Consider the following 13,530-nt stretch of genomic DNA (forward strand, 5'->3'; position numbering starts at 1 on the left):
CAGACACATGTAATTAATTTAGATGTACCTATTGTAGTATGAATAATTTTGTTGGAAATAAAATACACTTTTTAATATTTTTATCTATGTATATAATTGTAACGTTTTGCGGAAGGAAAACCCAAGTCTTGCGGTTACAAAATGTATTATTTTACTTGCATTTAATAGAAAAAGACAACGGTTAAGGAAGATTGATATAGTTACCTACTTATCTAGGATTAAATATGTAGTTCATGTATACTTATTGTAGATTTAGCGTACAGAAATAATATTAGTTTATTAGTAATTAGTTTAAATAGCGTACAAAGAAATAAAAACAGTCCTAACTTCGAACAGAAATAACTCGCCAAATCATACATAATGAAGTAAATTACTTACTCAGATTAGCTTACAGGTCCAAATTAAACACAAATAACATAACACTTTTAACAAATTATATGTCACGCCAATATCGACCGTACTACAGTCCGCGTCCAAAAAGAAAAATTAATGGCGGTTTAATTCGACATCGCGCTATTTTGTTTCGTTTTTTTTTTCTCTAGCCAGTTGTATGTAAAAAGAAATCTCCTATATAAAAATATAGGAGATATACTATACTTAAAACATTTAAAACAATAAATTTTACAAATAAATCTCTCAATAACTTTAGTAGTAATCTGTGGTTAACGGTGTTGGTTTCACAATTATGTATTTTTAAATCTAAGCTTAGTATTTAGACCTATTGTGACGCTGTTTGTTAAACCCGAATAAATAAATAAATAAAATAAAATAAAATAAAGAATTATATTATCTTTTACTAAAAATAAAATTGTTCCGGCTGATCTTTGAAACGGTTGGACCGTTTATGACGGGACCTTCACTGGCAGATAGCTGCTGTGGTAAGGAATAACTATTTTTATTTTAGACTTATATATAAAATAATAATAAAACCCCAAATATACTATACGTTACCACAAGCTGTCATACGTGGCAATACTCTGCTCGGAGCAAAATCAATAATACAAAGACTTTTATTAAAAAAAATACAGATGTATTGATAAGCTCCTCTTTTTTGAAGTCGGTTGAAAAGAAATACTTAAGCTTGAGTGTTTGAGACTTGTTTTATTTAACACGTCTTTATTATGTGATAATACTTTTGAGACTTCATTTAAAATACTTGTTAAATGACGACTCAAGTGCTTGTAAAGCCTACTTGAATAAAGTATAGGGTATATTATGATTTTGACATTTTAATATTATTCATTATAAATCAAACTTTAAAATTAATTCGTAAAACTATATTACATGGATGATTGGAACTGTTGCGTGTCACCGTGGACTACGGCGTGTTATAAATAATTACGCGATTATTATCGAAAGATTATTCAATAAGAAAACAAAATTGTGTAATGGTTTTTTAAATTGTCTGAGTAATTATTGTTAGTAAATTACAACCATTATCTGGATTTAAGGGTTGAAATTTTGGATTGTTAAGAAACTCGAGATTGTTTGCGGAAAATTGACTAAGGGAATTAATGAAAACTGATGAAATAGTATTGCGTTCCTAAACTTGTTACGAAGAAAGAACACGGACATTTAATTTTAAAAGCCATTATCTTATTAGTGCGGAAAGTATTTGGGATTTATTTGTGAAAATGTGGAAATCTGAATAATGCTTTCGAGTATTATGTGCCATTCGTGTCGGGATACAATTTTTCATTATTATAATTTACCTTCTGATTTAGAAAGCGAAATAAATCCATACTAGTCACCACAAACGTAAATTTTGTCATTTTCATTATTAAAGTTATACAGTTCGAGAAACTGTTTATCCCCTCTTTTCCGTTTACCGGAAGTATGCATTTCATAAGAAAAATAAACGTACGAAGAAAAGGTCGTATTTAAAGTTGTACGTATTGTAATAATATAGTTTAATTATTATCTTACTTGGGAGATAATGTAATTAAAACGAAAAAAATTGATAATAAAAGTTTATGCTTTTAACATAGCCCCTTTCTTTGCTTCTTTCTTTGCCATTTTCTTTTTTAATAGCATTTGCTTTTTCTCTTCCATCGACTTCTTCAAACCCTTCATCTTTCGGGTTTGTAGTCTGTTAATATCCTGTTTACCCATGTGAATACGACCAAGTTTAGTTCCAAACGCATCTGTAGATTGGTTCTTCTTAGCAATTGGTTTCAATTCTTTAGGTATACGACACGCTTCCTTGAACAAATCGGCAGATGCTAACTTGGTTCTACGCAATTTAAAATCTACTGAAGGACCTGTAAGCAAAAAACAAAATTTATTGAAGTATAGTATATGTAGAGTTGAGTATAGTACAACAAAGATGTGAACAGTAGTGTGAACTAGGCCTACGATTTTCTGAAAACAAACTTTTTATTTATAGTTGTTTTCAGTGTCGCGGAATGAATTTTAAAATAATTAATTTGAATCTAAATTATTATGATGGCACAAATAAATTAAAAAGTTATTATCGCGAATTTAATTTTGCTCTGTAGATATATACGACTATTTGTATCAGGCAACATTGCGGATAGAGCTGCACTTTACTTTTAAATATGTTTAATGATGTCAAACTGTCACACTCAGGGACATTTAAATTTTATAAACTTTCAACACATTATCAATAATTATATTTTAAATGAAATGTAAATAAAAACATTTATTTTGAATATAATAAGCAAATTTGCTCAAGTTCATTTCATTGCTGGTATTAATAAATAAAAAAATTGTAAATTTTATCTTGTATGCTTAAAATTAATATTAATTTAAGTAAAAAATACTGTTTACTTGTATCATATTCATAATTCACTCCATATTTTAATAGACGCGTCATTTATTTTATTGAATTATCAACATTTACCGAAAGAGTTCCATATACTTGTTGACTAGTTTGGCACATTAAAACATGTGAATTATGAAGAGGTAATAAGAATATAAATATAGTATAAGTAGTTTCTTCATGTTGATACACATTTATGGTAAACATTTGCCAACCACATAATATTTACTATAGACATATTAATAGATTTATTCTAGGCATAGGTATATAGTACATATATTGCACAACACATCCTTCTTTTTATGTTTATGTTTTGTTGTTGTCCCAAGCAAAGCTGCTAGTAACAGGTTTTCTATAATGATATGTCATTTGAGTCACACTAGTGAGGAGAAAATTATTGAGTGTCTGGATAATGCTAAGGAACAATATATTTTAAAACCAAATTTTAATCATAATTCTATGTTATTTTTTAAATAAATTTTATATAAATTGCAGATAAGGTACATATTCAAATTTATAGCTAGCAGCATTTTTAGTCTTAAATAAAAATTAGTTAGTTAGTTTTGATTTGGATCATCGTTATTCGCAAATAACCTTATTAACTTATAAATAACACAAATACAACTCAAACGGTGGATTTACGTAATTAAGTGAAATATTGTTGTAATACAAATAAAGATATATTAATGAGGAACTGTTTGTAGTGATTTACTACAAACAGTTCTTGCAGTGGATTTATCAACAAAACACTTGTAATATTGAAAAGTACAGTATGTTTTGGTTGTTTCCTATTCTCATTGAAATGGAGTATAGGCACATATATTCTGAAACTAATAACTATTACCTTTGAATAATATGATGAAATAAACAAAATTTCCCTCTTCCTAATATAGTATAGTGATAAAAAACAATAATTACCTATTTCTTCTAGTTCAATTCTTGGAGTTCTTTGACCACTTTTTTTCAGATGGATTCTGTAAGACCGTAAATAAATCATGCCATCATCAGTCGCTGAAAAGCTAAGAACATGTTCTAATCCTTGCAGTCTGACAGATTCAACCTGAAATAAGAAAATAATTTTAATTAGAAAAGCTTATTACAATTACTTATTAATCATGAGATATGTAATAAGAAGTAGGGCTTTGTGCAAGCCTATTTAGATAGGTACTATATTGTTGTGTTCCAGTACGAAGGGTAAGTGAGCCACAAGGCACAGCAGGCACAAGGGACATAACATATTAATTCTTAAGGTTGGTAATGCATTGGCAATGTGCGGAATGGTTAATATTTCTGTCGGTCTTATAATCTATGGGATATGATGTCTGCCTATATCATTAAAAAAGATATCAACACAGATTCTATCACTATATAATGACATTTAGCTTGTGTTCTAGATTCAAAGATGAATGATCTACTATAATGTTCCTGCTGTTATGGTGGATCATTCATCAAGGGATGTAACACCTTCATGAGGATGAGGACATTGTCGATTCACACAAAACACAATCTATTTAACTACTATACCTTTAATATAATTAATCAGATATTAAAAGTAGTTTCTAGGCAAGTTTAGTATCAAGCAAGATCATAATTATTTATTCATAAATGGCATAATCATACAAATATTGTGTTAATTAAAAAAATTATAATAGATAATTATTATTTAACTACCTTTTCTCTGTAGAAGAAATCAGTAAAGAGGGATTTCAATCTTTTAAGATCTTGATTTAATTCCCAAACAGGTCCATTAAAAAGTAGGCAAGGTTTTATACCGGCCAACACTTTCATGTTATGAAAATCTGACATGGCTTTAAAGTTTTCTGCTCCAAGTTCTATCATATCTAATATGCCATAGTTAAAAGTCCTCCCGAGTACAATATTATGAGGTCTCTTTTTACTGTGAGAACTGACTCCAAACAAAGACGCATCTTTCTTGTAGCATAATCTGTAACACCAAACAAAATCTTATATTATCTTTAAATATAAGTGACATCATCAACGCGCAATCATCCAAAGTGCCTTTTATTATTCAATAGCTACCTGTTTATGTATCATGCGGATATAGTAACTTATGTAAATTATAGATTAAAAGATAAACATAAACATAAAAATTCTGGCTCTTTTCTAGCTTTGAAAATTTAAACCATCAGCTTGCTCAATTATGTGAATGTGTTATACTGGTTATATATATAAAATTTACCTCTTAAATCACTCTGTTTATTGATGAAAACCATATTAAAGATATTTTTCAGAATCAATCAATAAAAATATACTTAATTAATATATTTTATTAGTTATTTTAGAATATAATTTTAGATGTAAAGTAACTGTCAATTGCTTATGCTGATAAATGAGGAAATTAAAAAGACTGTAATAATATTTAGAATTGCTAAGCTCAGATAAATAATTTATGAGACCAAACTTGGACATTTAACAGAATATGCATTGTTTAACACTGTATTTATAATTTGAGGTTACTTTTAATAGTCACAATAATGTTCTGAAACTTTTACTACTTTAAAGCTTATATTCTCAATAAAATATTCTTGGGCATTTTTTTTTCATTGAATGGAATGACGTTAAACTAATTATGATGTTAAGCACACCATAATTGGTTCAGTGAGTGAACAAATGAATCGTTTAAAATAAGTGTTATACAGTGAAAGTATATAAGTTATAAGTATATTATTCATAAATATATTTTAAAACTTACTTTTCAATAAGTGTCGCGTCTTCAAATGGTACGAAATCATTTTTTCTGCTTAAGTATGCTGCATCTGGCTTCTTTAAATCATAAAGGTCTTTCAAAACTTTTCTAGCTCTCTCGGATGGATTGCGAGCTTGAAGAAAAATGCTTTGCTTAGGACCTTCTATTGGTTTCGGTTCCCGGGACAATAGAACTTTTTTACCCTTACGAGTTGTGGGTTTTCTGTAAAATAATTGGAACAAATTAATGTTTACGTAATTATTTTACTTACTAGATATTTAAATTGTTATAATTACTTTATTCTTTGTATGACACCCATTTTATTTGTTGTATTATAATAGAAACACGTGCTATTTGAGCAGCTTTTCAATTAGAAGTTGGCATTGACAACTGACATTGACATTGGCATTTGTCATTTTTTAATTTTCATGTATACTTCTTCAAAAAGGTACTAATCATACAGCCATACAGATGACCAATAAAGGTCAGTGCTAAATTTTGAATTAGTTGTTACAACAACAATTTTTTTCCGGCAATAATTATAGGAACTACTAGTATTATTGAATAATTATGTTTCTGATAGTTAGTCTGTATTTATTTATATTGTATATTTAAAAAAATAAGTTTTTGATAAAAATGCTCATACCCTTCAGATAACTCTAAAATATTAAACATGAATTCTACTTCTAGTTCAGCGAGATATATCGATGAGGGCATCGACCATTCACTATATATTATACGTTTATCGTAATTCAGTTGCTCTTGCTACTGCGTTTCTTGTCCCACGAATCGAACGAGGAGATAGAAACATTACTTTGTGTCCTCCATTATTTCTTCATAATTTCATATGTTCAGAAAGAAAATTACTACTCTTTAGTAATGACGAAATAATATAACCATATTATAATAATTCGCTTTCGGTCAATCATTGATGCAGCGGTCATCGCAACTGCCTATTGGCAGCTGGCAACCGTTCTGCAGCTTAACTGATTGCACATCTTGTGAATCATAGAATATGATTGTCTCCAGACTAGTTCAAATAACATGAGTATACATAATTATTATAATGTAATTCGAAAGGTATGAATGTAAGGTTTTGGTTCTGTCGCCGCTTATATGTAAATTCATGGTGTATATCTACTAATTTATAGTAAACAATAAACTTACTTACAAAATCCACGTATTTTAAAGCTTTTTTATTGTAAAAATATTTTTGAGTTGAATTGGACGTGGCCGTGAATATACTTTTCATGTCTGGACTAGACAGTTGCTGGTTTTTTCCTGTAATAAAAATTAAATTCTGGGAAAAATCCGATTCTGCTCCATTTACGCCATTATTTAATTTGTAATGTAATCTGGTATTTAAAGATTTAGACGCTAGGAAATGCGGATGCAGATTTGGAGGTTCGAATTTGGTTTCCGAGAGATGTTAAAAGTTTTTCTCAAAATAAATTCTCACTGCGTATCCGACAAATCTATTATTTTAATCATGTGAAAGTTTATTTTATTTATGTTTGCATAATATTTTAGTTGCTTGGCCTGTGCTAACAGGCTTCAATGGTTTACAAGAGATGAGTGTACAAAGTGCGCCTCTGAAAAATTGGCACTCTAACATCTTCTAACCTGGCACACTCCATGAGATATAACTATACTCTATATAATATTGCGCTTTCAACATAGTTAAGTGATATTTCTACTTAATCCTTGATTACCTTGTTTACCAACATTATCGATAGCATGTAGTCGTCACGATGTCGAGCTAATATAATCACAATTGGATGTAGACAATCCCATTAGTATTGCTCTATAACTATCATTACTGCGATGTAATTGGATTAGGTTGTCGCATGTCAGTTAACATTATAAGATTTACGGATAAATCAAGTGTAATAATATTATTGATTGGTCATATTCATGGGCACTTTATGTCAATTTATGTGACTGTAGCTTTCGTGCGACTATTTCGTGGTAAGGCTTCTCACCTCATGATTGACTCCGAACAGCAATACTTAGCTTTGTTGTGATCAGACTTGATATATCAGTGAGGCAGTACAGGCTTACAATAAATAATATCGTTTTAGTTCCCACCATTGCTAGGGTGTTGACGATGTAAGGGATGATTTATATTTGTCCTAAGCGCTAATGTATATGGGCAGTGATGGCCACTTACCACGAGGTGAACCGATTTCCAGACTCCCGTCAAATATTTTGAATTAAGAATTGTAGTGAAAATTTAGTCATTTCGTTAGATGTTAGTATTAGTTTATGGTATCTCTATCTGTACCGATGGAAATATTCCATGACATGTAAGCTAGACACGCGGATAGATGAGCTATTGTAAATATTATATTGAGCGTAAAGAAAATATTTCCTAACAATACAGTGTTTTCTGTGGACTCAGCTGTCACTCAAGGTTTTTTTAAATTTCGTATTATATTTGCATTAGGATCTTTATAAAACGTTTAAGTTATACATACAAAAATAATGAAACAAAATAGCAAATATTTTCATCCTTGAGCGTTGTTTTTCAATCTAATTTATTACGAACTTACGAAATATCAATTTACATAAAAAGTTTGATTGATTTAATTATAGTTTGTTAAGTGCGATATTTACGTATTAAATAGAGTAGATATTTGATAGAAAAAATCACATAATATTTTTTCACAAAAACATGCTAATAAAGACTTAATAAAAAAGCAATATTAATTTATAGTAAATTAAAAAGTACAGATTGCTTGAGGGTTCCGTGGGTAGGATATCAAAATTGTTGTTGGTTACTTTAATTGTTTGAAGCTTATAGACATCGTAGAACCTATGACAGTGACAGTTCAGATGTATGTATATATTTATTTTTCATTTTGCATAGGCTATTTGACAATGCGAAAAATAAATTGTGAATTATTGTAATCAGTGTATATTATGAGTTTAAAAATGGTTATTTACTAACGAAACTTGAAAATAATATTTAATTTATTAAAAAATCAATAAATAAAAATGCATTTTTTCAAACGTTTGTCACGTGACACAAAACGCTCCTGATTAGTCGGGCTTAGGATGAAGTCACTTTGTTGTAAACCTTGCTTTCTACTATATGTACCACAGATTAAAATACAGCTAAGTGACGTCAGCGACCCCATTGCAGCACCATATTGTCCAAGTAGCGTTTTCGCGCGTTATTTAAATATGGAATTTTTATATGCTATTTTTCGGCAAATATGTACTAGAAATTAAAAAAAATTATTTTACTGGGTTCCTTACCTCTACTAAATAATATAAAATAGATTTTAAAAATCAGTCAAATAGCCTATGATTGTAATGCCTATTTTGTATGCAGATCGCCGCTAGATGGCACTTTTATACCTCAATTTCTATAATCTATACTGATTAACCGATCGTTATAATATGGCAGTTCGAAAGAATACACAGATAAGACAACATTCTAAAGAAAGGCTGATGTTGTGTGTTGTTTGTACTAGCCTTTTTTCGTCATTTACGCAATTATAAATTATTACAATTATAATTAATTATGTCACATTCTTTTCGTAGGTGTTATATAAATAAGAATTTTTTTCTATTTGAAATGTTGTTTGTAATACTTATGTTACTTTGATAATTTCTCTTTTTTCTTGACACTACTTGTGTCTGGGAGCAAAATGATTAGAGCAAGTTTAACTGTAATTAGTACAAGAGCGTTTCTTAGTTCTTCTTAGTAGAATACCCATTCCGAAGCGGTGGTAGCTTCATTAATTGACACAATGAACTTTATAAATAACAATTTCAAAGTTCTTGTCCTTTTTATTACACTACCGATTTTTAATTGATTATTTTTCTAAGATATTTTATTCCTTGTAGTATATTTTGTTTGTAGCATGTTTCTTTTATTTTAGATTCATTTTGATCTGAAATTCGACTCCTTCAGGCTGCTTGACATACGAAATCTCAATCTCACACGTTTACAGCTCACAGCAAAAGCGCTGACAATGAAAAGTCTACCTGAGCATATTTGTCGCTTTCACTGGCGTCTCTTTCCGGTCTTTGGTCGGACGCAAGCTTCAAGCTGTTAATCAAAGAATTATCAGTTCTAAGGTGCAACAGACTGATTGTTATTGATACTGAACAAATTTATTCAATAGTTATTTAGACTACTATATTTTTTACATTTATTTACTTGTGTAAATATAGTGTAAATTTTCATTCATTAAAATTAATAAAAATAATAAAATCAAGTACTTGTTTGATTAACAAAGTTTATATAGCGCTATTTTGAAGCTTAGAATGATTAATGTTTCGATGAATTATAACACGTAGGAAGCATGACGGTAGTGAATGATATATTACACCAAACATATCCCGCCTTTGACCCTTAGTTAATGATTAAATAACAATGTTAATTTTATAACATAATACCGCATCATTCATATAACGTTGACACTAAAAACTTTATATAATATATAATTATAAAAGGCCTAATCTCAAGGTCCTTTCTGAAATGACATGGTCTGAAATTTGGCGTTTCATCTCTTTATTACACACTGTCGCAGTCATTATGTTTGCAGATGAAGACGATAAATAAATAATAACAGGTTAAGCGGGTAGTATCTACTATAATAGAATAATAGTATATTATGTTATGAAGTTATAATAATTAAATTTTATTTCTAACTAATAAGGTATTCCTCCTCTTCGAAGGGAGAGAGAACTGAGACTGAGATGAGAGATTTTTTTTTCTTGTGTATTGCTGTTTTAATTCTTATTGTTTTGGAAATCTATGTTTAAATTTATTGCGTGCTTTGTAGTTTTTTTGTGTTATAATGTATACTTTCATTGAGATGTGTACAATTTAACCGTTTTAAGTATATAACATAAAATAAAAAGTGCTCTAAAATATTCACACTGCTGTGTTACACCTATATTAATTTTGATTGCGTATTAGTGTTAATAATGGGCCTTAATAAATAAACACTTTTAATTATATATCATTTTATATATTGATTTATAATAAGGAAAACTTTCTCTATATCATATGACCACTGAAGAATAGATTTATACAATGCCTAAACTATATTTGACTTGAAATTTAACGAACTTAACGAAATAAATAAGGGAAGGTGTGACTTAGGGTGTTGTTATTTCAAAGATTTATTAGTTACATAGATTAAAATATGTTGCATTAAAAGACATTCAGAATTTTATTAGCGTACAGGACCCTAAGATTCTTTATGTATATAATATGATTAATTATAATCTTATTTACAATCATATTACCTCAATGAAGTATGTGTATGTAATGATTATATAAAGCAAAGAACTTGTGGTAATTGAACAGTTGTGAGTCGCATCGGTACCCTACGGTCACTATGAGGGCTTTTGGTTTCACGCTAATCTTTTTTATTCAAATTGCCTTGAATTATGGATCACGTAAGTTTTTTTTTAAAACTTTTGTTACGTCATAAAGACGACTAAAAATCTTCCTAGGGTCTTTTAAAATTGAAGTTGACTACTACTGCTATTATTTTTTGTTTGATTAATTATTGAATAAAAACGAATGCGAGCTTTCAAGAGGCACCCGGCCGACGTTAAAATGTATTAATTTTTTTATATTATTTAAGAAAATGAATTTTAAAAAATGTCGTGTTTTTTTTTAAGTATGTATAAAAAATCTGTTTTCTTTTTTAGATCCAGCGATTCATAATAAATGTTCTATATGGGACTCGGCCTGTCTGACGGCGCGTGCGCAGGCTATAACACCTAATTTTACAGCAGGTTTTCATGAAATTGGCACAGAGCGATTAGATCCTATGTTCGTTGATTTAGTTAATGTTAGAGATGAAGCAGGTCTTAAGTTTGATATGAAAAATATCCATATCGAAGGATTTAAAACAGCAACTATTGACAAAGTCAGGTGGGTTTTGTTTTGCTATAGTATTCTCAGTGGCCGAAATTGTATAATAAATATTGTTAATTATATCTTGATCATTTATATAATAACCCTTTTTTTTAATTCGATTGTTTGTCTCGAATTTTAAATAAATATATTTTTTTTTAGTATTGATCTACATTCACGTATAATGCGACTAGTCTTCCATGCAGATTTATCAATAAAGAGTTTGTATAAAGCCAGTGGACTTTTATTCGGCTTGCCTATTTTTGGACATGGAGATTTCGCCATGAGTTACGGTGAGCTTCATTCTATTCTATATACTATAAAATTAAACTGTAATCAAATGGGCGGTTAAGTCACTCAGTAAATATAAGCGAATATTTGTGCATAATAAAAACAATGTGAATTTAATAATTTTGTACCTATATTTAAATTCACCATACTACATTGCTCGTTTGAATAACTCCGTGAAATTTGGGAACATAATGACTCCTGAAGTTGAAGCTCAATTTCTGACACTAATAATGAAGTTCACATAAAGTATTGCTTATTAAAATAAGCCTTTGATTATGTTACAGGTAATGTTCTAACTGAGATGGTCATGCTTTTCGATGTAATAAAGAACAAACAAGGCCAGAATATCATTAACCTGAAGGTATACAAATACTGGTATGACGTAAAAGGCGGTGGTCATTTTCATTTGGCTAATCTTTATGACAACGACAAGATATCAAGTAAGATATTTAACAATATATTTGATAGAAAAAAGTAGTACAAGATAAGTATTAATTATTAAATAATTTCTTGTTGCCGTCTGATTTCGGTTTATTTATATGTAAGTAACCTTTTTTAACCCGCGGTGGATAGTGTAAGAGGAATTACTAATATCCAGCTTATACGATCGACGGAGCAGATTACCCTTTAAGATCAATTGGAGGGCTAAATAAGAATATTAGTGATTTCTTGAAATGAGACAATGCTAATAATATAGGGAAAAAGAAAACATCAAACAAACGGTCGCTAGTTACTTAGTTCATAGAATTCTACGGATATAAATATACCATTGGATACCGTGTTTTAAACTTCACTGACCTAAATAAAAAAGGATAAGATGACGATGACAATTCAAAGTTTGCTTGTTACTTTTTTTTAACTTTTTTTAACTTTAATTGTTTGCAGTGCATACAATATTTTAATAAAAGTACAATGGACAAAATATTTGGTAGATATTTAAAATAAAATAACTGTTTTTTTTCAGGTCTTGGAATGCATACTATCATTAATCACAATTGGAAGACTATCTCTGAGTTGTATGGGAGACAAATGTTTGATAAGTTCAACGATAAAATTTTCAATGCAGTTCGTACTTACTTACGTTCGCATCCTTTGGAGGACCTGTTTTTGCACTAAATATTCTTAATTGTTATGATTATAATCTGTAAACTAATAAAAATAAAGGGGTTAGTTATATAACAATAATATTGTGTTTGTTTGATATTTTCTGATTAAAGCCATTCTCATCTAGTTCTTACAAATCTTTAAAAACAATTTGATTTTTCTTTTAGATAGAGTTCACTAGTTTCGTTTTACTTTTTGACAGCATAATGAACTCAAATAACATTTTTAATGATTAAGATTACTCTAGAACCTTTGTATTCAATCTCACGATAAAAATCTTTTCCGCAGTTCAGTAGGTTCTTCTAACATTGAAATATTAACGTATCGTGTTGTGATTCGAATAGTGAGTGATCTAGTGTAACACGCAAGACTTAACAGGCTACCCAGGTTGGCGCATCAACGATGTAAGGAATGGCTAATATTTCTGCTGCATTCATTTCAATTTACGGTGATGACTTATCACAAAAAATAGATGTTTAAATAACCTTTTTTTTATTACTGTTAATTAATAGTCACATATAAAAAGAGCAATGTGACGAAAGTTTAAAAACACCAAAATCTCGAATGCATTTATATATTCATACTTATATGGTCATTCTTTTAAAAATCATCCGCCGTATCAAAATAAGTAAAGTTGAAATATGAATATTTTATTTATGCTTTATAATACGACTAAGTATAACAAATTTAGAGGCAAATAAATAACATATCTATGTGCCTATGTTGTGACGTAAATGTACGATTCCTACATTATGTCAG

At 29.3% G+C, this 13,530-nt stretch overlaps 2 protein-coding genes across 2 annotated transcripts; one reads left to right on the top strand and one right to left on the bottom strand.

Moving 5' to 3' along the window:
- Window positions 1–1,957: 1,957 nt before the first annotated feature.
- LOC124543713 (ribosome production factor 2 homolog) lies at window positions 1,958–5,914 on the bottom strand. Its single transcript, XM_047121986.1, has 5 exons — window positions 5,786–5,914; window positions 5,496–5,711; window positions 4,454–4,727; window positions 3,701–3,842; window positions 1,958–2,261 (listed from the first exon to the last, which is right to left on the bottom strand). Exons 1-5 carry the CDS (start codon window positions 5,806–5,808, stop codon window positions 1,972–1,974), a joined length of 945 nt encoding a protein of 314 aa, XP_046977942.1. The 5' UTR covers window positions 5,809–5,914; the 3' UTR covers window positions 1,958–1,971.
- A 4,848-nt stretch (window positions 5,915–10,762) lies between these two features.
- Window positions 10,763–12,852, top strand: LOC124543714 (circadian clock-controlled protein daywake-like). Its single transcript, XM_047121988.1, has 5 exons — window positions 10,763–10,910; window positions 11,169–11,394; window positions 11,539–11,669; window positions 11,952–12,107; window positions 12,632–12,852. The coding sequence occupies exons 1-5, from the start codon at window positions 10,850–10,852 to the stop codon at window positions 12,781–12,783; spliced, it is 726 nt and encodes a 241-aa protein (XP_046977944.1). The 5' UTR covers window positions 10,763–10,849; the 3' UTR covers window positions 12,784–12,852.
- The last annotated feature ends 678 nt before the right edge of the window (window positions 12,853–13,530 follow it).

The sequence above is a fragment of the Vanessa cardui genome, chromosome 3 (assembly GCF_905220365.1).
Source record: "Vanessa cardui chromosome 3, ilVanCard2.1, whole genome shotgun sequence".
NCBI lineage: Eukaryota > Metazoa > Arthropoda > Insecta > Lepidoptera > Nymphalidae > Vanessa > Vanessa cardui.